Consider the following 24,186-nt stretch of genomic DNA (forward strand, 5'->3'; position numbering starts at 1 on the left):
CAATGGGCACTTTCAATTTTTTCATCTTAATCGTGTCACACTGAAATTGGTCTATCTTCCTGTTGTGTCTACAGTATTTGTACCTGAGGCAGTTCTCAGAAAGACTTCTTCAAAATAACTTAATTCACATTTTGGGGGGTAAAAGTAATATGAGGATACCATTTGTCTGTGCCAAATGCAGTGCATCTTTACTGTCTTGTAGATTTCCACCTGTAATCACAAACTGAAACAGAAAGAAATAAGTCCACTTTAACAGGGTGTCAACCACAGTTTCCCAAACGTGCTTTCCTGCTGCTTTTTTCCAGAATGCTTCTCTCTCTGTCACATACCAACCCTCCTTTAAAAATTCAGCTGAAAGATCACCTCCTGTGCAGAGTGGATCCTGAATACCCTCTCCACGTGCGCACACACGCACACACACATACACACACTACAAAGAATTTGTGACTCCTACTAAAACGTATTCACATGTCTGTCTTTCCTATTAGACCACGAGTTTCTTGAGGACAGAGATCACATTAGGAAAGAATGAATAACTAAAAACTTCTGAATTTAGAATTCTGTTAATCTAAATTAGAGATTCAATAGTGTTGACTAAACAGTTCTCCAGGTGTGGTCCTAGACTCTCCAGGGGATATGTTAGGTCAAAACTATTATCATAATAATACTAAGATGTTATTTGCCTATTCACTCTCACCTGTCACGCGTGTGCAGTCAAGTATTCCAGAGGCTACATGATGTATAACATCACAAAAGACTGCAGCAACAGATATGAAAGCTCAGCAGTCTTCTATTAAGTCAGACATTTAAAAGATATTTAAAAAAATACAAATTCCACTCATGTCACTAAATGTTTTTGGTTTAGAAAATACTTTTCATAAAAATATGCTATTTATTTTACATAATGGTCTACTGTTTTAAAATGAATTAATATATAGATACAGTTGACCCTTGAACAATATGGAGGTTAGGGGCGCCATTGAAAATCTGTATATTACTTATAGTCGGCCCTCTGTATCAGGGGTTCCACATCTACATATTCACCCAGCCTCAGGTCATGTAATACTGTAGTATTTACCACTGGAAAAAAATCTGTGTCTAAGTGAACTCACAGTTCAAACCAGTGTTATTCAAAGACAACTGCATTTAAAACTTTTCTGTTTTAATCTCTAATACAATATATATCAATAGATAGAACCCACATAAGAGCTCTTTAGGGTCCTCAATAATCTTAAAGAATATGAATAATCACTGGATTAATGTATATTGATAAAATTCTTTGTAGGGAAATGTATAGCTCTTGGCAAGGAAGCCCTTCTACAGAGGTAGCTATCAGAGTCCACTGCAGTTAGAACACCATCTTTGCTAACCTGTTTAAGGGAAAATGTCACTAAAGAGCTATGTGTTGATGGTGACTACTGAGGCAGTGCTGCTTAAGTGCACATTCTTCTGAAGAAGTGATTTAAACACACTGAGGTATATATTTTAAAGCATACTTCAAGAGACTCACTGAGCTAAAATGAAGAATTCATTCTAGGTACACACGTAAATAGAACACACAGAAAACACAGGAGATAGTGCAAATGATAAACAGACATTTTCACAGAGTGATAAACTTCTGAAATGATAGACACTGAGTATCTATTCTGCCTGTAAAACATAGTATATATTAACAAAAATATTGAGAAAACTATTGTTTACTAACACTACCTAATTCTTCAATAAAGGATGAGGTGGGGACTTCCCTGGTGGCACAGTGGTTAAGAATCCGCCTGTCAATGCAGGGGACACGGGATCGATCCCTGGTCCCAGAAGATCCCACGTGCCGCAGAGCCACTAACCCCGTGTGCCACAACTACTGAGCCTGCGCTCTAGAGCCCGCATGCCACAACTACTGAGCCCGCATGCCACAACTACTGAAGCCTGCGTGCCTAGAGCCCGTGCTCCGCAACAAGAGAACCAACCGCAATGAGAAGCCCACACACCACAATGAAGAGTAGCCCCCGCTCGCCACAACTAGAGAAAGCCTGCGCACAGCAACGAAGGCCCAACACAGCCAAAAATAAATTAATTAATTAAAATAAAATACTCTGTAATGTCCTATATGGGGAAAGAATCTAAAAAAGAGTGGATATATGTATAACTGATTCACTTTGCTGTACACCTGAAACATGTTATAAATCAACCGTATGCCAATAAAAATTAAAAAAAAGGATCAGGTGCCCACATCCAGTTTTCAATTATGTAAAATAGTTTGTAATCAAATCTAAGGACAAGACTAAGGGACATATACTTTCCTCTCCCAGTTTACGATGATGACGACGATGATGATGACGACAATGACAGCTTCCACTATAAACATAATAAATGTTGCTTACTTTATGCCAGGTACAATATCAACTGCTTTGCATTCTATATTTTATTTAATCTTCACAACAATTCTGTTTATTAGCTATTATTATCATTCTTGATTTAGGGATGAGAAAACTGAAGTCTAGAGAGATGAAGCACCCCAGGTTACAAAGCTCTGAAGAAGGAAGCTGGGGCTGGAACCAAGGTTTGTGATGCTGTAACTGTGCTTTTAATCACTACCATAAAGCTACAAGGCATTGGATTAAATTTCAATTTGGAACCATGTCCAAGTAAATTTGATTTCAGTTCTTCAGTTCAGTCATTCCTAAATCCATGTGGGTGTTATAAATGTTAAGATTAAACTATTCTGACACACGAAAACTGTCTACGAAAAATGTCTCCTGCCGTATCAGTCAACACAGGATGTTATGGTCATCAAGCCCTCAGCCACTGCAGCCGCCTCAGACTGTGCACCCTGAGGAGACTCAGGATGGCGAAAAAACAGGATACTTGCTCTAGATAGTGAAGGTGCACATCACAGGAATGATTTCAATGAGCCCAGACTCTTGCATCTTCCCATATGTAGAAAAGTGCTAAATTCATTAACTTGAGATTTTTTTCTTTAACTAGGAGTAATCTTTTGATGTTCCACTACCTGTTTTTTTTTGTTTTGTTTTGGGTTTTTTTGGCGAAACTCCCATATATCCTGGCTCCTCCCTTCCCTCTTCGGAGCAGTCCCTCAGAGCCACCTGAGAGGATTAGGCAACTACTAGTTGCCTCTTAAGAAGCCTGGTAATTCAGCAAGTATGCCAAATAAAACATAATTCTCAACCTTTAGGTTGTGCAGTTTTTTTCAGTTGACAAAATTTAGGAGCTTGGTATTTCAGAGTTTGCAGAAAAACATTTTATAAAGTGATTTACCAAGCAAAGAATGACCACATAATGAGAAATTATGTTGTAACTTTTATCCTTATTACTTCTGAATAATAACTAATATAATTTGGAGACTGCAGAACTCATTTAGCCAGGAGTATCACTTTTTAAAACTGAGGTTTATTTAACTTAGAAACGGTAGCTACTAAGTGCCCTGATACACTATGGAGCGTAATCTTTTTTTTTTTTTTAAATATTTATTTATTTGGCTGTGCTGGGTCTTAGTTGCGGCATGCGGGTTCTTTTAGTTGCTGCATGTGGGATCTAGTTCCCTGACCAGGGATCGAAGCAAGGCCCCCTGCTTTGGGAGCGTGCAGTCTTACCCACTGGACCACCAGGGAAGTCCCCTTTGGAACTTAATCTTATTTCTTGTGTGCATGTGTGGGCTAGCTTGCTACTTAAAAAAAATACTGATTAAAAAGAAATATCTATTCAAAAAATTTGACACCAAACTAAAATTCTTTTGCTTAGAACACTCTAAAAGTAGTAGGAATTCTCCCGATTATCAAATTACCACCATAAAAATTAAAGTGCTGTCTCAGTTATTTGAAATGTTATACATAGTATAAAAGCTAAACTTGGTGATTAGATACATGTCTTTTTGATGATTGCTTACTTCTAACAAACGCTAAATTGTTACAAAATCTACTAACAGTTGCCTCTTAAGAAGCCTGGTAATTTAGATGGGTTTTAAAAAACTTTTCCAGGGAAACTTGGCCATTTACTACACTTCTGATCACATGGAAGATCCACTCACAAGGTTTGTGTCACTTAAATTGCTGAGAACAGAATATTTTGATATTTTATTTCATTAACTTGATAATATTACATGTTGACGATACATATCACAAAATGCTAAATGTGGTTTGGCTTTCTCTTCTTTTCTGCAGTATTTTAACCAAAATTTAGTTTTTTTAAAAAAAAACCCATAAGGGTAACAAAAATGAAATGTTACCTTTTTAACACCAATCTGAACAGCTCTCTCTATTACATCCCGTAAGTCATCTGTAAAAGATGAACCCCACATTAAGAAAATGTAACTATAAATTCACTTACCCATAATTTAGTTATCCTTTATTGAAAGAAAAATACATAGAAAAATCATATTTACTGAAGTCAAATCAATACTATTTGATGAGTGCTTATCATATAAGCAAAGACCTAGCGATACTTTAAAAAAAAAGAAACCCATATAAGGCAAAATAGATGAACAGTTATCCATTCAATTGTATTTTTATTCTGTTGACCACAAAGGGGAAAAGTCTGTTTGGCTTTATGGTTTGCCTTTTATGCATATGGTTATCTAAAGTTCTATATTCAAGGTTATAAACTTCTACAGATAAGAAGGGCTTGATAACACTTTGTTGTAATAGGTATTTTATAAATGTTCATGATCATGTTTTACCAATATAGCTTATATGTGTTTCACTTTGTTTATAGTTTTATCCAAGATGCATAATAAATTCTTTAATATTTCAATTGTAAGAGTGGGTGAAGCTTCTTATGGTCTCCCTTGAGTCAGAAAGTTTGTCTTCACAGATAAACTATTTACCTTAATAAAAGAAACATTTACCTTGATGCTTTTGAACCCCCCTATAAATTCCTCTGAACACAGGATCTGTCAAGTTGATACCAATGTCTGTAGAAAGCAAAAATAAAACACATGATCATTAAGAGCCTCTATTTGAAACTTTTACTTTAAAGAAAAGTCCTGTTACTAACCTTTTCATTCACACATTCATTCATTCAAACAAAATCTAAGTGCCTACTGTTTGTCAGTCACTATGCTAGACACCTGGGATACAAAGATGAAAGATATTAAGTCCTGCTCTCAAGAAACTCACTGTAGAATTGGGAAGGCGTTCCCATTAACAATTAAGAAATCACAAGTAGATACTAGCACGGTGGGACACAGAGGAGGCCCACCAACTTAGTCTGGTAGTTAGCCCATAAGGGGCTTCCAGAAAGAATGGATTCTTGAACTGAATCTTAAAGGATGAGTTGGAATTACCCAGTAGAAGACAGGAAATTGCAGATAAGAGGAAGCAGCAGAAGGAAAGCTTCTGGGGTCTGAAATAGCACGGTGATCATGGAGAGCTGTTACAGGCTGTTCTGACTGGTGGAGAGAAGTGTAGGGAAGGGAGCGACCAGAAAAGGGCAGACTCAGCTATGTTACAGACACTTGTCTTTAAAATACCAGATGCAACAGGAAGCACTGATGGCTTCTAAGATTTGTATTCTGGACATCTCATTCTGGTGTCTTTGTAGAAGGTGGGATTAAAGGGGGCAAATGGAGTCAGGATAGTTTACTTGGAAACAGGCAAGAGCTCATATCTGCAATGAAGAGAACCTGAATTAGGGTAATACGAGTGGGGACGCAGAGAGGGCAATAAATTATTTATTTCCTTTATTCACCAAATACTTAGGAAGACCAACACTATGTCAAATACTATGTAAGGAGTTAGGGGGTGATGAACAAGACCTGACGCTTGGTCCCTGCCTTCCAGGAATTCAGTCTATATGGGAACTACAAATAATTCGTGATATATAAGAAGCTGGACTGTGAGCAACATGAGGCAAGAAATGTTTATCTTCTTCAATGCTGTATCCCTAGAACCTAGCACGATAGCTGGTATATAGTAGGATCTCTATACACTTGTTTTTTTTTAAATTTACTTATTTTTGGCTGCGTGGCTGCGTGTGGGCTTTCTCTAGTTGCGGCGAGCGGGGGCTACTTTGTTGCGGTGCGCAGGCTTCTCATTGCAGTGGCTTCTCTTGTTGCAGAGCACGGGCTCTAGGGCACACGGGCTTCAGTAGTTGTGGCTCGCGGGCTCTAGAGCACAGGCTCAGTAGTTGTGGCACACGGGCTTAATTGCTCCGTGGCATGTAGGATCTTCCCGGACCAGGGCTTGAACCCGTGTCTCATGCATTGGCAGGCGGATTCTTAACCACTGTGCCACCAGGGAAGCCCTCTCTATACACTTTTAAGCCTGTAAATAATTATTTTACAGCTTTGTGCTTTGGAGCACAAAGAAGTAGCACTAACAGTTTTGGCAAGAATGATGAAAAAGGTTCACATAAGAGCTAGATCTTGAAAGCTAAAGCTTAGAAGCTGACAAACAGAAGAGGCATTCTACATACAGGTGTGTGTAGGTACACACCGCATCCGGAGAACTGGAAGAGACTCACTGTGCCTGTGGAGCTGAGGTTCACAATGCAGAGCGATTCTGCAGTGCCTCTCTTCTTCTAACCTCTCCCCTCCCAGCCTTCCCCCACCCCAACATTCAGCAATGTCTGTATTCATTTCTAGTTGTCACACAGAGGGGAGTGCAATTGGCATCTAGGCTTGAGGCCATGGGTGCTGCTAAATATCCTACAATGCACAGGATAGCCTCTCGCAACAAAGAATAATCTTACCCCCACACCAAGTGCTGTTCTTGATAAATCCTGCTGCAGAGTATAAGGCGACGAGGGGAATAACGAGATGTGAAGTCAGCTTGTGATGGCCATGGGCAACAAAAACACCTTCCCTATGTAAAATATACACCCTTTAGCTTTTAGCACTAGGAGAACCTCCAGGTTCATGGTTGGGTAGGACAGTTGCCTACCCACAGACCCCCAAATTATTTCTGCTGAGTTTCAGCTGCTTCTTGGTATATTCTCACTGATTTCTACCAAGCTAGCCCTCAACAAGCTGTGCTGCTTCAACATTAAGCCAGACCTTGAAAGATGAATGGGAATTTGGAAAATCCAAGAGATGGTGGGGAGAGTATTCTAGTCATTTGTAACAGCAAGAGAAAGGCACAATGCAAAAAACTTCAAAGATATTTGGGCAACAGCATATATGTCAATAGAGGGTAGGAGATGAATTCACAATTGATACCCTTTATAGGGCTATTAACACACAAATGTTACCGAATACTATAAATACAACGTAGGGGTTCAGTGGAATGGCCCAAATCACAAGAAATCAGCATCTACTTTCAAGTAAGGAGGGGCAGACTGAGAAAGGAACCTAGGGAAGGGTGCAGAGGTCTTTCTGCCTGCAACACCCCTTCATACGCTCAGTCTACGGTCACCCGTCACGGATGGGATTAGGAACACAGAAACAGCCTGTGTCTCTTCTGGCCCATTTTATTTGTGCAGCAAAGAGATCAGAATTTTTCTAAAGCAATCTTTTGCTAGAAAACAAAGTGAAAAACAAATGAAACAGCAAGCAAATTTAACTAGTGAACTTTATGATACTAATTTTAAAAGCAAATTGAAGATTAACTTGGAGGCTCAGTTTATGAAGCCTTCCCGTGTCCCTGTCTCAACTCTAACAGGAATGGATGCTAAATCGTTCTTCCATGCTCTGAGGCCAACTCCAGGTGATGGATGCTGCTGCTTCTTAGAACCTACCTCTTCCTGACGTGGGTCAGTCTTTGAGGACCCGAGTCATTGTGTACATCAAAGATCTATATTCAGCTTTGGACCCAGGTGAGCCTTGGGCTTTACGATATCCTGCACTGGCTCAGCCACTAATTTCTTCCTTTTTACGTAAGAATTTCTTGTGACTTATAGCTCTTGGCCCTTTCCTTTCTGACATGTGGTTTGCCTGAAGTGTATTCCCCAGCCAGTTATTAAAGCTGCTTTCTATCCTCTGATGGATAGGCTGCTTCACCTTAGTCAAGTTTGGTGAAGGGGCTCAGGATGTCACCCCAAAATATGCTGCTTTGCCATATTGGTTATTTTGAGCTGAAGGCACTTAAGAAACAGCAAATGCAGGAAAGGATCCCTAATCTCTCCTTTTCTACCTAAAATAGGTCATAAAATTTCCCATGAGAAAGGTACTCTCCCTGTACCAGGAAGAGAAGAACATTCTTATCACCAGAGACTGGGAGTCAAGTGGAAATGGATCTGTACAACCAAACCCAAAATAACTCCTATCTTCCATTAGTTTCCCCATTTTTTCCTAGTCACTGTCCCACAATTTGCATAACTTAAGTCCCTTTGTCTTATCACATCCCCACTTGGCCTTTCGGTAAGCTTTCTGGTCTAAAAGCTTCTTTGGGTCTTCATTTTCCTTTTGAAAACTCCCATGTATGTGGAAAAAAAAAAAAAAGTATGCTTTTCTCCTGTTAATCTGCCTTATGTCAGTTTTATTCTTAGGCCCAGCCACAGAACCTAAGAGGGTAGAAGGAAGTTTTTCCTCCCCTATGCAGGCAAGTAGCTTCTTTTTCTGGACACTGTGATTCACTTCTGTCTCCTCTCTCCTATCCTGGGTGGCCTCTGGGCCTCTCACTCCCCACCCACCGACTCCCCAGAAAACACCAACAGAGTGATTAAGATAATTAACAAGTCAACTTAGAGGCGTCAAAGAAAAGTTCAAATTGATCATCAAAAAATATTCAATCTGTGAGCAACTTCCAAGAAATACAATAAAATGGGGAACTGCAGTTTTGGAAAGAGAATGGGCTTTGGAATCAGAATTCTTGTAATTATGACTCATCAGCTGAATGATTTGGGGGCAAATGAGTAGGCCTCTGAGCCTCAGTTTCCTCACTAATAGGGAGGGTGGGCATAAAATTTCTCCTTCCAGGAGTGAAATGTGGCTCAAATTGGAAAATGAATGTGAAAGTATCTTGCAAATTAAAAGCCTTATAAAATGTAATTATTATTAGTATTATTAGTATTATTACTGGACACAGTATAAATTCTGTAACATGCGAACAACAAATGGAATTTTAGTCAACATTAGCTATACTGTCATACTACCTTAAGTGGTTAACACTCCCAATCAAGACCTCATTATTAAATAGCCAAATGTAAGTCAGTTTGGTTATGATTCAGGATGCAACCACGAAAATAAACCAGTCAAAATCCTGTTTATTTAACTTGTTCGAAATGTTCTGATATATAAGGGACAGTATCTTTTAAATTCAAAAATTCCTATCAGATGTATGCCTACTGTCAGTAAACTAAAAAAATTAAATCCTGTACAAACATCGACTTCTAGCTTGAAAAACTAAGTACATGAGAGGTAAGGGTGAGAGAGCACGACAGGAAGAAAAAAAGGCAAAGCAGAAAATCACTAACTCTGATTGGGGGGGGAATACTGAGGGATTCATACATTTAGTGGCATGCCATCTTATAAGGATAAGGAATGTTTCTTTTCCATTAATTTTCTCCTTAATTAGCTGGCTTTAAAAGCATTACTGCATTACTGCTAAAAACTGTTGCCAGTATTAATGAGTTTTATTTTTCAAAACAATAAAAGAGTGGAAAACTGTTTGTAACCAAAAGAAAAATACATCTCCAAACTGATGCCTCACTGGTCTCAATGAATCATGTCATACCACTGTCACCATGATCTAGGGATACAAAGGGACAGCAAGTAGAGAATTTACGATTGTTTTAGCCTTTAGATATAACTTCAAGTTTACAGGAAATAAAAGCGATTAGAGAACAAGCTAACCACCACTACATGGCAGACCAAGTTGCTTCTGCAAGGCAGTGCCATGAAGAAATGCGCTAGATCAAGGGGTTGGCAAGCTACGGCCTGCGTGCCATTGTCTATTTTTGTTTGCCCCTAAGGTAAGAATCGTTTAAAAGTTGAAAAAAAAAAGTCAAAAGAAGAATAGCTCTTATGACATGTAAAAATTGTAAGAAACTAAGGTTTCACAGTGTTCACAAAGTTTTATTGGAACATGGCCACACCCATTTGTTTATATAGTATCTATCTATGGCTGTTTTTGAGTGACAGGTCAGAGTTGAGTAGTTGCAACAGATGTATAGCCTGCAAAATAAAAAATATATATCATATGACCCTTTAAGGGAAAGCTGGCCAATTTCTGTGCTAGATTCAAAATCTGAAGGACACTCAAATACATGGCTCCAGATTGGATATTGTTTTGGACAAGACCACCTTGTAAAAGAGGCTCCAGAGAGATCCTTTGCCCCTTCTTCCATGTGAGGACACAGTAAGAGGGCACCAGCCACGAACCAGGAAGAGGGTCCTCACCAGAACGTAATCATGCCGGCACTCTGATCTTAGATTTCCCAGCCTCCAGAACTGTGAGAAGTAAATTTCTGTTGTTTATAAGCTACCCAGTCTGTGCTATTTTGTTACAACAGCTCAAAACGGACTAAGACAATCTATGGCATCACCTTCTCTCTCAATCTGTATATACCAAGTAGGTGGATTTTATCTCCTAAGCTCTCAATCCGTGCACTTTTTTCCATCTCCACTACCACCATAACACCTGAAGCAACCAACTCCAGCTTGGATGCTACTCTGACCCCCTTTCATTCTGTTCTCCACCTGACTGAAGGTTTCTTTTCATTCATAAATCAGATCATGGTACTCTTACCTGTCACTCCTGATACACCCTTAACATGGTAGGATCTTAGCTCTGCAAACCTCTAGCTGATTCTGTACAATTCTCCCTCCTCCCTCAACCCCTTCCCCATTTCTCTCTGCTCCAGACCCGCTGGTCTTCTTTCAGTTTCTCAAAAGTGCTGTGCACCCTTCTGCCACAGAATGTTTGCACAGGCTGTTGTATTTGGAACCTTCCCCTTGCCTTTCTTTGCCTACTTAACTCTTAATCTTTCAGAGCTCAGTCCAAGTGACACTTCCTCAAGGAAGCTTTTTCAGACCTCCCAGTCTAAGTTCTGTTCCTCATCAAACGCCCAGAGAACCATATTCCTTTTCTTCAGTGCCCTCTTCTCTGTCACTGTGGTAAAGTCATTAGTGCACTTAAGAGGCTGTCTCCACCACTAGACTGTAACCTGGTTTCTACCCACCACTGAGTCCTAGCATTTAGCACATCAGGTGGCACACAGCAGAGATTCAGTAAATATTTGTAGAATGAATGAATGAATGAATGACAAGGTTGCTCAAGGGAATCCAAGACAGGGAATAGAAAATAAGGTCCAGTCCCTAGCGAGATGGGATTTGTAAGAGATGGCCAGCAGCCCCAATCAGCCTGCTTCTAGGGACACAGGGCAGGATCAGAATCCCGTTAAAATAACACAACTACTGATAAATCTTAGATACCTAACAGCCCCCAGCTGGTTGGCCCCAAGGGGTAGTTGCTACTAATTACTGCCAGCTGCTCACTGGCTCATTTGGTGGGAGGGAGTGCAGAGGCTACTAGATAGGAATCACCTTAAACCTATGCTTCTCAAACGAGGGGTATTCCAGAGTATGTAACACCCTGAGATTCCCTGGAGTATCAATTTTACTTTGGAAGATTTAGGGGATAAAATATCTTTTAATTTTAGAAGGGCACTATGTTATTTCAAAGTTAAACACAGGACATCCAAAGAAATGTTGTAAATGCATCCAGATTTACACATCACTGCTGCCACCCCATGACCCCTGGGGTATACTCCACTCTTATGTCCTTAAGTGACCTTTGGTGGGTGAGTTTCAGAGCATGAACCAGCCAGCACTGAAAAGGGAGCTTCCACTCCATCCCAAGTTCTATCACTTTGCAATGATTAAGCATAGATTCTTATTGCTTTCAGACTGAGGATATAGTCATCTGTGGTATGATACTCAATGTCACAGAAATTAGTCTCAAGTATAACCGAGGACACAATGTTGAAGTGTCCTCTAGGAGGGAGCAGTGTTTCCCATAAAACACAAATACATCTGCTTCCCGCCCTCCTTCCCCACATTAGAAACACTGGTTGTAGTTGTAAGGGGCAGCCATTGGTTACGTAATTTGAGAAGGGGGAAATTTAGGATTACAACCTGGTGATAGTCAGCTGTCCTAAATCAAAATCTAAGGCTGCTCTTATAACACTGGTTTTTCTACTACTATTATTAAATTTAAAAATTTTTGGCCGTGCCAGGCGTCTTGTGGGATTTCAGTTGCCCGATCAGGGACTGAACCCGGGCAATGGCAATAAAATCCCCGAATTGCAACCACTAGACCACCAGGGAACTTCCTCCACTGGTTTAATTCTTCATGCAACTGTTCCATGTAAAGCTTGTTCATGGACCAACTGTCCATGGGCCTAATATGTTGTTTTCCAAAGTACTGCTCATGACTATTTTGGGCAGAGATTTGAGTAGTGGGTCATAGGCAGAACTTTTTAAATGGCATGGAATAAATATTAACCATCAGTAAGTCACAAAACAAAGATAGAATGTATAGTATGATTCCATTTTTGTTGTAAAAAACACATCGAATATATTTGCATATTTTTATGATTCTGTATAAATTTTAAAATATGGGAAGGATATAAACTTTAGACACCGGTTACCTCAGGAGAGTGGAAATGAAGGAGAGCATACAAAAAAAAATTGTTCCAATTAAGCCCACCTTCTTTAAGAAGTCTTTTCTAGCTTATCTGGTTGAGATTCCTTTATAAATTTTCTTACAAACTCAGTACTAAAATAACACATCTTGTTTTACCCACTCATTCATACTTCCATTGAACAGTCACTGTACTAAGCCCCTGGGAAACAAAGATAAATACCACCAAGTACCTGCCTTAAAAGAGTGTGGTCTAGTGGGAAAGGCACATACATATCTTAATTATAAAATAACGGGGTGAAGTAAAGGGTAGAGTTATGTAGTCTTAAAGAACAGGTAAAAATCAAACAGGCAAGAGGAGATTAGAGGCAGAGGGGACATTACAACCCCAAACTGCCACTCTAAAACCTTATCATAGGCAAGAAACAGCACCTCCAAGTGTTTATAGAGCATAAAAAGGATGAGGCCGGAAAAGCGGGCAGGACCACACCACAGAAAGCTCTGTATGCTATGTTAAGGCACTTCAACTGTCCTGAGGACAGTGACTGAAAGATTTGAAGCACAAGAAAAATGTAGCTGACTTGGTTTTTATAAAGACCACTCTGGAGGCTACACCACAGAGCATGGATTTAAGGAGACAAAACCTGAGGCAGGGATTTAGTTTTTTTATTACAATACAAACACAAACCTTTAAAAGAAAAAATAATTGTCTTTTGTGAGGTGTTTCATGGCTCTTACCCCATCTCCCCCATCAATTATATCACAGATTGCAATAAACAGGCTGAGAGACACCACACCTGGATAGTGTCTAAACCTCTGATGACCTTCCCATCCCCCAACCCCACCCCAGGCTCTCCCACAGCATTTTTAAAAACCTCTTTTGTGGCACTTTAACAATGTGCTACTTAAACATTCTCCCCTGCATTTGCTTTGACTGTACATACCTCTCCAGTCTGAAAACTAACTGCACCACTAGATTCTTTATAATTCCACATACTTAGTACAATGTCTCTGTAAAAAATATTGCCTAAAGTAACTGTTCTAAGTTTATAATCCCAAGCTCTCTCCTGAGTGCCAGGCATTTCCAATTGCCCAGTAAATGTCTCCACCTGGATGTCCTGTAAGAATCTCAAATTTAACCTAATCCAAATGGATCTCGTTACAACTCCCACCCACTGCCAAACTACCCATGCTTCCATTTCATGTTTAGGTAGGTATTTATCCCAACACCGAGTCATCTCTGACTGTTCACTCTTCCTTACCTGCCATGAAGACTCAGCTGCTAGATGCTGCATATGTACCTCTCTTCCATTTCTCTCTCCCTTTTCCAGTGCCCTTGTTCAAGCTCTGAAATGCTTCCCTGTCTGTCCCTATGACCCACCAAACCTACACAACAGCTGTCTACCTTACTAAAGCAGAGACGTGATCACTGTCGTTTTCCACCTTCAGGTAGCTGGAAACTTCACAAAGACAAGGATCACGTCCAGCTTCACCCACTGCTGTATGCCATAGCTCAAGGCTCCCAATATGTAACTGGCATTCAATGATTTACTTAATGAATGCTCCTTGTCAAAAGCCTTCAGTGAAGCTCTACTCTATACACAGAAAATTAAACTCAGCAACACACTCGAGTTCCAAGTCACCCTTCCAATCCTAGCTCTTACAACCTCCCCCAGGCTTTCCTAAGTCTGGTACTAAATATGCTTACTCCTTTAGTTTCTGTCGAATTTCCCATCTCTTGTTCTACCGATGCCAAATAGATTATTGTACTTGCCAAGTATAAAACTTGTTTCTCTTCCCACTGTGTGTGTCCTCCAGTTCCCCCACCAGATGGTGATGCCAGCAGAGCAGGGGCCGTGTCTGTGTTCCTAGGCCAGTGCCTGGCCCACCAGAGGCGCCCAGTTACTGTGATATGAATGACTGAGTCAACGAGTCCCTCGAAGCCATCTTCCTCTCCGCCAAAGAAACGGGAAACCGCGGGGAGGTGCACGTGGGATGGAGGAGAACATAGTGACAGGCCTTTCGTTTGCTTTTTAGTAGTTTTATTTCTTTTTTTTATTGAACACAACACATATGTTGGAAAAAGCATAAACCGTAACTGCGCAGCTCGTGAATTTTCACAAAGCAGCACACCCGTGAAGCCAGCACCCATACTGAGATCCAGAACATTACCGACACCCAGAGGCCTCCCCTCACCCTCCTCCACTGAGTGCACTTTCAACCCTCAAAAAGCCGGACAGCGGGCTTCCCTGGTGGCGCAGTGGTTGAGAGTCCGCCTGCCTTTGCAGGGGACAAGGGTTCGTGCCCCGGTCCGGGAAGATCCCACATGCCGCGGAGCGGCTGGGCCCGTGAGCCATGGCCGCTGAGCCTCCACGTCCGGAGCCTGTGCTCCGCAACGGGAGAGGCCACAACAGTGAGAGGCCCGCGTACCGCAAAAAAAAAAAAAAAAAAAAAAAAAAGCCGGAGAGCTCACGTCCTGGGCCCTGGGGCCGCGGTGCGCGAGACCCGGGAACCGAAAGAAAGGCCCCAAACCCGGGAAAAGTCTTACCTACGAATTTGAAGCGACTCATGACTGCGGCCCCAGCTCCTCCCTGGCGGAAGCGGAAGCGGCCGTCCGTCGCCCCGCCCGCCGGAAGCCCCGCCCCCTCGCCGCCGGCGTCCGGCTTCCCGGCATACCCCGCGGCCGCTGAAGGTGAAGTGGTAGTTATGGCGCTCTCGGTGCCGGCTGCCTACCTGACCCACCAGCAGAAGGTGCTGCGGCTTTATAAGCGGGCGCTGCGCCACCTGGAGTCGTGGTGCATCCACAGGTGGGCGAGGGGGACCCAGGGCGCGGGGAGGTGACCCCGGGGACCGCCACAGAGGCTGAGAGGCTCTGGGGACCGAGCGGCTCAAGGACTTCTGGGACGGGGTGGGAAGGCGGCCCCTTGCCCCGTGGAGCCCTCCCCTAGACCCGGGTTCGAATGCAGGTTTCGTCGCCCACATCTGGGACACTTTGAAGACTTGTTTATCTGGCCCGGGCCTCAGTTTTCTAATCAGGAAAACGGACGCGGGACCCAGCGCAGAGGGTTGCATGACGATTAAGAGAAAGGAAGTGCCAAACATGGAAATGGTCATGCCTCCAGCGCTCACTAAATAATAGCTTCCTTCGTGACTTTCTCGTTCCTGGTACTGGCAGTAATCATAAATGCGTTATTTTCTTTAGTTCTCACAACTCTGGGTGTTAGGGATTATTTAGCCTTATTTTATACATGAGAAAATAAGAGGCTAAAATAAGAGGCAAGAGACTGACTTGCTCAAGGCCCAGCAGCTGGTTAAGTGGCCGAGCCAGGATTACAACTCAGGTGTCTTAACTCCAAAACATCATCATCACCCCTCCCATCAGCTTTTCTCTTTTTAGCTTCATTCAGTCCTTTTCATTAGCTTCACATCCCACCGAATTCTTTACCTCCCACATAATTCTCTACTTCTTTCCTCCCTCTGTCCATCTGGGACTAGTCTTAGAACACAGTCTTAAAACATATAGGTTTTCGTGATCTAGATGCAATGCATGGTGGGGTGACAACCCAAGATGTATGAATGCCAGGCCTCCGTGCCCTTAGCAGAATCCTAAAACCTAGTGTCAGGAGAAGGGCTTCTGAGAAAAACCTCTAAACAATGGGAAACTGAGTGCATCCGGAAGAGTTGTGGAGAGGATCCTGGAAGCCCAGATTGTATATTTGGGATTATTGTAAAGTCATTGACCTACTTCTCTTTGCTAGGCAGGAAGATGGCCAGGTTCAAGGCTGTAGGGTTAGTTACTTCCCTAATTCTTTTATTCATCTGAAAATTTGCAATTCAGGTTCTGTGGTGGTTGACAAAAGTTAATAAGGCTTCTTTCTCAGCTGTAGCAATTTATGGATTAATGAGGAAGATGGACATATAAACAAACAGATAACATACAGAATTATCTTTCATAAAGATGAAGGAAGTCAAGCCATCAGGCATTCAGGTATTGTTGAACTACATCTGAGAATATTAATATTGGAGGAAAGGATAAAAGTAGTTACTGTGACAACACTGACTCGTCATTTCTTTAAATCTCACTGACATCTTTTCTCAGTACTTGCCTGATTTTTTTCCTTCCATTTGCCCTCATAGTGCTATTTGTTCTGTGTGGGTCCATCCTAGGCCCTTGGTCATTGCTGTGTATACTTTGGGCAGCCTCATCTAACGCTGGGACTTGAGTTACCACCTATGCTCACTTGTCTGTAGAGCTGTATTTCCAGCTGTTTGCTAGATTACCTACAGTTCTCTAAAACTGAACGTATTTTTCTTTTCACTACCTCATTTTGATTCTCTTCCCAAATTCCCTGCCTCAGCCAATGGCATTACTAGTAATACAGTCACTCAGCTTTAAGTCTTAGCATTATTTTCAAGTACTCCCTACTTACCCCTCTGCCAACAACATACATACTTGTATGCCGTTGGACACTGATTTTTGTAAATTCTCTCCCCAGTGTAATAATGTTCGTAGCTTACGTTGGGCACCAAGGATGTACCAAGCACTGTCTGAAGTGTGCTGATATGTTTTAGCTTATCCAATCTTTAGGACAACCCTAAGATATAGATACTGTTATTAACTCTTTTATGGAGGAGGAACCCATGGCCTAAAGACTTTAAATAATTTACCCTAGGTTACACAGCTAGGAACTGCAGAGCTGAAACAGTCTTAAGCTATCTGACTCCATAGCCTACTCTTGTAACTTTGTAGTCTAAATGTTTTTCTCTTGTCACCATCCATCACTGTTGCCTGCTTCAAGCCCTTGTCATCTGTGGCCTGGATTATCAAAGCCCCATTACTACTGAGCCATAAAAAAGAATGAAATAATGCCACTTGCAGCAACATGGATGGACCTAGAGATTATATATTAAGTGAAGTAAGTCAAACGGAAAGATAAATATCACTTATATGTGGAATCTAAAATAAGGTACAAATGAACTGAATTACAAAACAGAAACAGACTCACAAAGAAAAATTTATGGTTACCAAAGGGGAAATTGGGGGGAGGGATTAATTAGGAGTTTGGGATTAGCAGATACAGACTACTGTATATAAACTAAACAACAGGGTCCTACTGTATAGCACAGGGAACAATTATTTAATATCTTATGATAAACTATAATGAAAAAGTATATATATCTATGTATAACGGAATCACTTTGCTGTACACCAGAAACTAACACAACATTGTAAATCAACTACAATAAAAAATAAAAAAAAATTTTAAAGCCCCGTAAATGATCTCTGCCCATGGTTTCTTCTAGAACCTGACCAAAACTTGCCTAAGGTCAGGCAGCTAGTGTCAGTCAGAATTGAAACCCAGGTCTGTCTGATTTGAGCAACACTCTTTGCACCATGTATCAGTAATACGTGCCTTCTACATCTTTGTGTCTCCAGAATTTAGCACAGTGCCTAGCACCAGGTAGGAGGAAATGCAGTAAGTTGTCATTGAATGAATGTTGAATGAGCCTACAGAGGCGATAGAGGAGACAAGGGAAAGGGGTTAGGTTGTATTTATCAGTAATACAGTAGCTTTTTGTTGCTGGTGTTTGGGGTCTGTCAGGGAAGCCGTCGTAATGATGTGGCTGCTCCATTGACAGGGTCCAGGGAGGGGCTGGGAAGTCACGCTACTCACCTGAAAGGTGTTAGTGGAAGTACTGCCTCTTGTCAGACAGTGATACTGCCTAATTGAGTAGATACCATTTCTAATCTCCAAAATCATTTTGGTTTAAGGGACAAGTACCGGTACTTTGCTTGTTTGATGAGAGCTCGGTTTGATGAACATAAGGATGAAAAGGACATGGTGAAGGCCACCCAGCTGCTGAGGGAGGCAGAGGAAGAGTTCTGGCACTGTCAGCATCCTCAGCCATACATCTTCCCTGAGTCTCCTGGGGGTACCTCCTATGAGAGATACGAGTGTTACAAGGTAGGTGAGGACCACAGGTGTCTCAAATCCCGAACCTCAGCCTTGGAAACCACTTGCCCTTTTAGGGGCAGCTAGGACATTTCTTTCCTGACAGTTAGTGTCAGTTTTCTCTCTCCCAGATGCCATCACGACTTTTCTTTCCCAATTCAGTGCCAAGGTCTTGCAGTAAACTTTCTGGCAAAGCAAAGTGCTAAAGGAATTGGTAAATAACTCATTTTTGGACCTTAAAGTTAACCAATTTCAATTGGTGCTTAGTATTCTAAATGATATTTCCAAATAACATACAGCCACGTTGGATCTTTAGAGAACTCAGGTAGGGGAGGAATGATGCCAGTTCTCTTTGGACTGACCTTGCTGTTTTTCATCCCTAGGCTGTTTCACTCTAAGGCATTCTCCTTTGTCTCGGTCCTCTGCTGTTTTGCTTAGTGTCAGAAACAGTCTGATACTTGGAATGGTTATAAAAATGCACCTTGATTTTTGTCTTCTGTCTCTTGAGCAGGCCCTACCCTTGACATGTAAATGTGTCCTGTGGAATGACGCCGTGATTTCCTCTCCTGACAGGTTCCCGAGTGGTGCTTAGATAACTGGCATCCTTCCGAGAAGGCAATGTATCCTGATTACTTTGCCAAGAGAGAGCAGTGGAAGAAACTGCGGAGAGAAAGCTGGGAGCGAGAGGTGAGTCTTGCCTGTGTTTTACCATGTAGTTTGGCCCACATGGTCAACACCTGGAAGGAGCTGAGGTTTGGTTCCCCACGTGCAGAGGTCCAGATTCCAGCTCCGACAGTTACTCTGGCCCCTTGCCTCTCAGATGTACTTTCTCTTTCAAGTGTGTTAAATGTAACATTTACAGCCATCTTAGAAATAGGTTAAAATGTGTTCCCTGGTCTTCTGGCTTTTCTGTTCTCTGATTTTGCTTCTTCCCTCCTTCCCCTCCATAGTCCTCTGCCTGACCTTGCTCTGCCCTACAGTCCCTTAACCTTCTCCACCAGCACCTTGGGTATTTTTCCACTCATGATGTCTGATTTATATTTTAAAAAAGTCAATCTTGCTGTAGTGTGAAAAATATATTGGAGAGGGCAAGTGGAGAATTGGCGAGACCAGTTTGGGGTTATTGCAGTAGATTAGTCCAAGGATTATGGCAACTAGCACTAGGGTGGATGCAGTGGATATGGAAGGAAGTAAATTCAGGATATTGTCTGCAGGGATGTGAAGAGGGATTGGATGGGGGGTGGGGGTGGTGGGTAGTGAAGGACAGGGAAGAATCAAGAATGATTTCCAGGTTTTAAACTTCAACATCTGGAGGATGGTTGTGGTGTTTGTTGAGATAAGGAAGAGGGGAAAAAACAGATATCAAAGGGACAATCAAGTGTTCAGTTTTAAATGTTAAATTTACAAATGTTAAATTTGAGAATCCTGTGAGACATCAGGTGCAGGTGTCAGAGGGTAACTTTGGATGTACGAATCTGGAACTCAACTCAAAGGAGAGATTTGAGCTCAAAATAGAAATGTGGGAGTTATCAGTTGTTTTAAAAGGCACAGAATGAGGGTCTCTTCTGGGTGCCCTCTCCCCCATAAAGGAAGTGGAGGGAAAGCCACAGAAATGTTTGAGATCCTTAGATCCAAGAGAAAGTGTTTCAGGAATGGCCGGGGGATTTCCCTGTCAGCCCAGTGGTTAAGACTCTGCACTTCCACTGCATGGGACATGGGTTCGATCCCTGGTGGGGGAACTAAGATCCCACATGCTGTGCCACATGGCCAAAAAAAAATAAACAAGAATGGCTGGGGCCAAGTCATCTTTGATTTGATGGAATAGAGTGAGTACTAGAAATAACATCCAAAGGTTTTGGCTACAGGAAGGGCATTAGTGGCCTTGATTAGAGCCATTTCTATCACACGAAGACTGATCAGAAGGTGAGGAAGAGTAAACAGGAGGGAGTGATGACTCTTGAGAAGATTTCCTGAGGAGAACGAAGAAATGGGGCAGTAACTGGAGGCTGGGGGATTACTTTCTTTTAAGATAAATGATGCGTATATGCTGATTAGATCTGGGGTGAGGGAGAAATTGGTAGTGCTGAAGAGAGGAAAGTTTTTGAGAAGAGGGGTGGGATCCCAAGCATGTGTGGGGGCCTTTGGAAGGAGAAGGGATTCTTCCTCCATTCTAATTGGACAAAAGATGTGTATAAATACATTTGGGTTAGAAGTTTTGATGATGGGGAAATGACAGACTTCGATGTGATGGCTTCTCTTTTTTAAGTGAAGTCAGGAAAAGCCAGGAAGTGGGCAAAGCATGTTTGGAGAATGTGGAAAAGGTGTGATAATTGTGGGCAGAGGATGAGCTTGCTGGAGAATAGTAGTAAGATTGCCATGTGGTGGTGAAGGCCCATGTGAAGTTGGGAATAATTAACATGTTGTGACACCAGTTTGTTCCAGTATTTTTTTTTCTTTTTAGCAATACTGAGCTGTATGGTTGCAGGTTTGAAGGTAGACGGTGTGGTTGTCCACTGTCAAGAGTGACGAGGAACTTATTTGAGAGGGAGTGATTGTCGTGATGGAATCTAGCTGGATAAAGGAGGGAAGTAGACAGAGAGGCTGCTGCAGAAAGAAGGGCAAGTGGGGTGTGAGGACCTGTGAACTGGCAGCATCTGTGAGTTTCAAGAACTATTTTCAAGGGGGCATTTAAGCAAATGAGCTGGAAGGGGACACTGGTTGGATAGTGGGTTACTTAAATTCATGATTTTGTGACCAAGGAGGGCAGTGTTTTCTAAGAAGTATGTCAGCATCTTGGAACTCAAGGCATATTGATTCATGGAGAGCAGCAGATTCATCCTGCAGGTGGTCACTGTGATATCCACTTCTCCCCAAAACATTCCTCCTTTACCAGTTCCGTCTCTTTGACATTATTAAACAGCACATGTGCTTGAGGCTCAGATTAGCCACAATCCAGAGTTGGTTTTTTTGGAGGAAGCTTCAAAAAATCATGGATCTGGAAAGTGGGTGTCTTAGGTCTCCTCCTCTATTAGGACAGTGATGGTCTTGGAGATCGCTGGAAAAGGGGTAGCTGGGCAGTGGGGGCAGAACTGAGCACACTTGTACCTGTGATTTCATGTTATTTCTTGTCCTCATTGCTATTTGGGGGGCTTTTAAATTAACATCCCTAATGTATTCAAATTGAAGCTTCTTAATAGTGCTTTTGGAGACCTCTTAGCTGAGACACAAAAATAAACATTTTTGGGGGGAAGAGGTGGGGGAACCATAACAAGGGGGAATTGGAATGGTAATTGTCAGGGTTTTGCTTAATGAGTAAGAGGTGGGGTAGGAGGGTTTGTTCTCAGCATTGCTGTTTTAAGAATGGGAAAACATTTAAGGAGAACAGCTTTTGTGTCCGAGTTAAAATGTGGGCATAAAGATAATGCAGTTATAGAGTCCCTCCCATCAAGCCTCTTAAGATAGCCTCATCCACCGGAGGGCAGAGAGTAGAAGCAAGAAGAACTACAATCCTGCAGCCTGTGGAACAAAAACCACATTTACAGAAAGATGACAAGATGAAAAGGCAGAGGGCTGTGTACCAGATGAAGGAACAAGATAAAACCCCAGAAAAACAACTAAATGAAGTGGAGATAGGCAACCTTCCAGAAAAAGAATTCAGAATAATGATAGTGAAGATGATCCAGGACCTTGGAAAAACAATGGAGGCAAAGATCGAGAAGATGCAAGAAGTGTTTAACAATGACCTAGAAGAATTAAAGAACAAACAGAGATGAACAATACAATAACTGAAATGAAAACTACACTAGAAGGAATCAATAGCAGAATAATGGAGGCAGAAGAACGGATAAGGGACCTGGAAGACAAAATGGTGGGATTCAGTGCTGTGGAACAGAAGAAAGAAAGAAAGAATGAAAAGAAATGAAGACAGCCTAAGAGACCTCTGGGACAACATTAAATGCAACAACATTCGCATTATAGGGGTCCCAGAAGGAGAAGAGAGAGAGAAGGGACCAGAGAAAATATTTGAAGAGATTATAGTCGAAAACTTCCATACATGGAAAAGGAAATAGCCACCCAAGTCCAGGAAGTACAGCGAGTCCCATACAGGATAAACCCAAGGAGAAACACGCCAAGACACATAGTAATCAAATTGGCAAAAATTAAAGACAAAGAAAAATTATTGAAAGCAGCAAGGGAAAAACGAAAAATAACATACAAGGGAACTCCCATAAGGTTAACAGCTGATTTCTCAGCAGAAACTCTACAAGCCAGAAGGGAGTGGCATGATATACTTAAAGTGATGAAAGGGAAGAACCTACAACCAAGATTACTCTGCCCGGCAAGGCTCTCATTCAGATTCGAAGGAGAAATCAAAAGCTTTACAGACAAGCAAAAGCTAAGAGAATTCAGCACCACCAAACCAGCTCTACAACAAATGCTAAAGGAACTTCTGTTAAGTGGGAAACACAAGAGAAGAAAAGGATCTACAAAAACAAACCCCAAACAATTAAGAAAATGGTCATAGGAACATACATATTGATAATTACCTTAAATGTGAATGGATTAAATGCTCCAACCAAAAGACACAGGCTTGCTGAATGGATACAAAAACAAGACCCACATATATGCTGTCTACAAGAGATCCACTTCAGACCTAGGGACACATACAGACTGAAAGTGAAGGGATGGGAAAAGATATTCCATGCAAATGGAAATCAAAAGCTGGAGTAGCAATACTCATATCAGATAAAATAGACTTTAAAATAAAGAATGTTACAAGAGACAAGGACACTACATTAAAAAAAAAAGATAATGCAGGTATATACAAACAACACTTTTCAGTAGTGAGGATCAGGGTGTGCCATGTGACACAGTAGAAACAATGCCGACACTTCCCTGTAGCAGAGAGATTGGACAGTCAGTTCAACTCCTTTTCTAATTGTTCCTTCCTTACCCCCCCTTCTAGGTTAAGCAGCTGCAGGAGGAAACCCCGCTTGGTGGTCCCAGAACTGAAGCTTTGCCCCCAGCCCGAAAGGAAGGTGATTTGCCCCCACTGTGGTGGCATGTTGTGACCAGGCCCCGGGAGCAGCCCATGTAGAGAAAGAGAGGAAGATGCCTCACCAGTCACGCTCGCAAGTGAAATAAGTTACAGGACATACACTTGCCCTAATAAAATAACTCCATATGGTTATGACTGACGTGTTCTTCTGAAGAGTAACATGATGCCAGGTGACTGGGCCACTGTCGTTTTCTTAGCAGTTGTGCATATAAAGAAAAGTACCTGAAACGTAGTCAGATGTATTCTGTTCTTCCCCATTAAGTCATATTGATAACACATGCAATCGAGGGAAAACTGCAGCAGAACCAGATACAAGGTTTACTCTGAAGATTTAGTTGAACAAACTTGAGTTGAAGGCTTAAACTAGCTATGGTGACTGGAGGGCATAAGAAGCCAAGAAGAGGCACGCCAGTACTGAGGACATAAGATACCTTTTCTGTTTTCTAGATTCCACTAATGGAATTTTAGCTCTGATTAAAGGACTACTCTAAGAAGCACGCATTCAGCAAATAAGCATGGAGTTCACGGGGTTCTCAGGAGTGGAGTTTGATGGCATCCAATGTAGATGACACTTTGGTGACACTTACTTTGGAGGCAGTTTTCCAGCTTTGCTCCCTCTACCGTAGCTTGGATTGTCTGC

At 41.8% G+C, this 24,186-nt stretch overlaps 2 protein-coding genes across 10 annotated transcripts in view; one reads left to right on the top strand and one right to left on the bottom strand.

Annotated features, from left to right (window-relative positions):
* Nucleotides 1-15,158, bottom strand: part of TATDN1 (TatD DNase domain containing 1) — a 38,003-nt gene extending 22,845 nt beyond the window's left edge. For 3 of the 8 annotated variants that reach the window (XR_002175754.3, XM_019932029.3, XM_019932030.3), the window contains exons 1-4: nucleotides 15,082-15,158; nucleotides 4,859-4,924; nucleotides 4,241-4,290; nucleotides 160-223 (exon numbers count right to left, since the gene is read on the bottom strand). Coding sequence is in view for 5 of the 8 variants with exons in the window: in XM_019932029.3 (XP_019787588.1) it covers nucleotides 160-223; nucleotides 4,241-4,290; nucleotides 4,859-4,924; nucleotides 15,082-15,103 (202 nt within the window). In the remaining 3 variants the exon portion in view is untranslated. Of the gene's footprint in view, nucleotides 1-83; nucleotides 224-2,297; nucleotides 2,353-4,240; nucleotides 4,291-4,858; nucleotides 4,925-14,307; nucleotides 14,968-15,081 lie in introns of those variants that run through there. The other 5 variants (XM_073794241.1, XM_019932033.3, XM_019932032.3 and 2 more) reach the window with 5 other exon arrangements.
* A 24-nt stretch (nucleotides 15,159-15,182) lies between these two features.
* On the top strand, nucleotides 15,183-23,678 carry NDUFB9 (NADH:ubiquinone oxidoreductase subunit B9). Of its 2 annotated transcripts, none has more exons than XM_004324189.4 (4): nucleotides 15,183-15,340; nucleotides 18,307-18,499; nucleotides 19,061-19,174; nucleotides 23,454-23,678. In XM_004324189.4, exons 1-4 carry the CDS (start codon nucleotides 15,240-15,242, stop codon nucleotides 23,583-23,585), a joined length of 540 nt encoding a protein of 179 aa, XP_004324237.1. In that variant the 5' UTR covers nucleotides 15,183-15,239; the 3' UTR covers nucleotides 23,586-23,678. The 2 variants fall into 2 exon arrangements, with proteins under 2 accessions (XP_004324237.1, XP_073650345.1); XM_073794244.1 differs by lacking the exon at nucleotides 15,183-15,340 and adding an exon at nucleotides 17,330-17,449.
* The last annotated feature ends 508 nt before the right edge of the window (nucleotides 23,679-24,186 follow it).

The sequence above is a fragment of the Tursiops truncatus genome, chromosome 17 (assembly GCF_011762595.2).
Source record: "Tursiops truncatus isolate mTurTru1 chromosome 17, mTurTru1.mat.Y, whole genome shotgun sequence".
Classification (NCBI taxonomy): Eukaryota; Metazoa; Chordata; class Mammalia; order Artiodactyla; family Delphinidae; genus Tursiops; species Tursiops truncatus.

Excerpts from the sequence above, each read along its gene's own strand:
- NDUFB9 (XM_004324189.4), top strand. The coding sequence starts at position 15,240 with ATGGCGCTCTCGGTGCCGGCTGCCTACCTGACCCACCAGCAGAAGGTG. Across the intron at positions 15,341-18,306 it reads GAGTCGTGGTGCATCCACAG|GGACAAGTACCGGTACTTTG; the intron begins GTGGGCGAGGGG and ends TTTTGGTTTAAG. Across the intron at positions 19,175-23,453 it reads GAGAAAGCTGGGAGCGAGAG|GTTAAGCAGCTGCAGGAGGA; the intron begins GTGAGTCTTGCC and ends CCCCCCTTCTAG.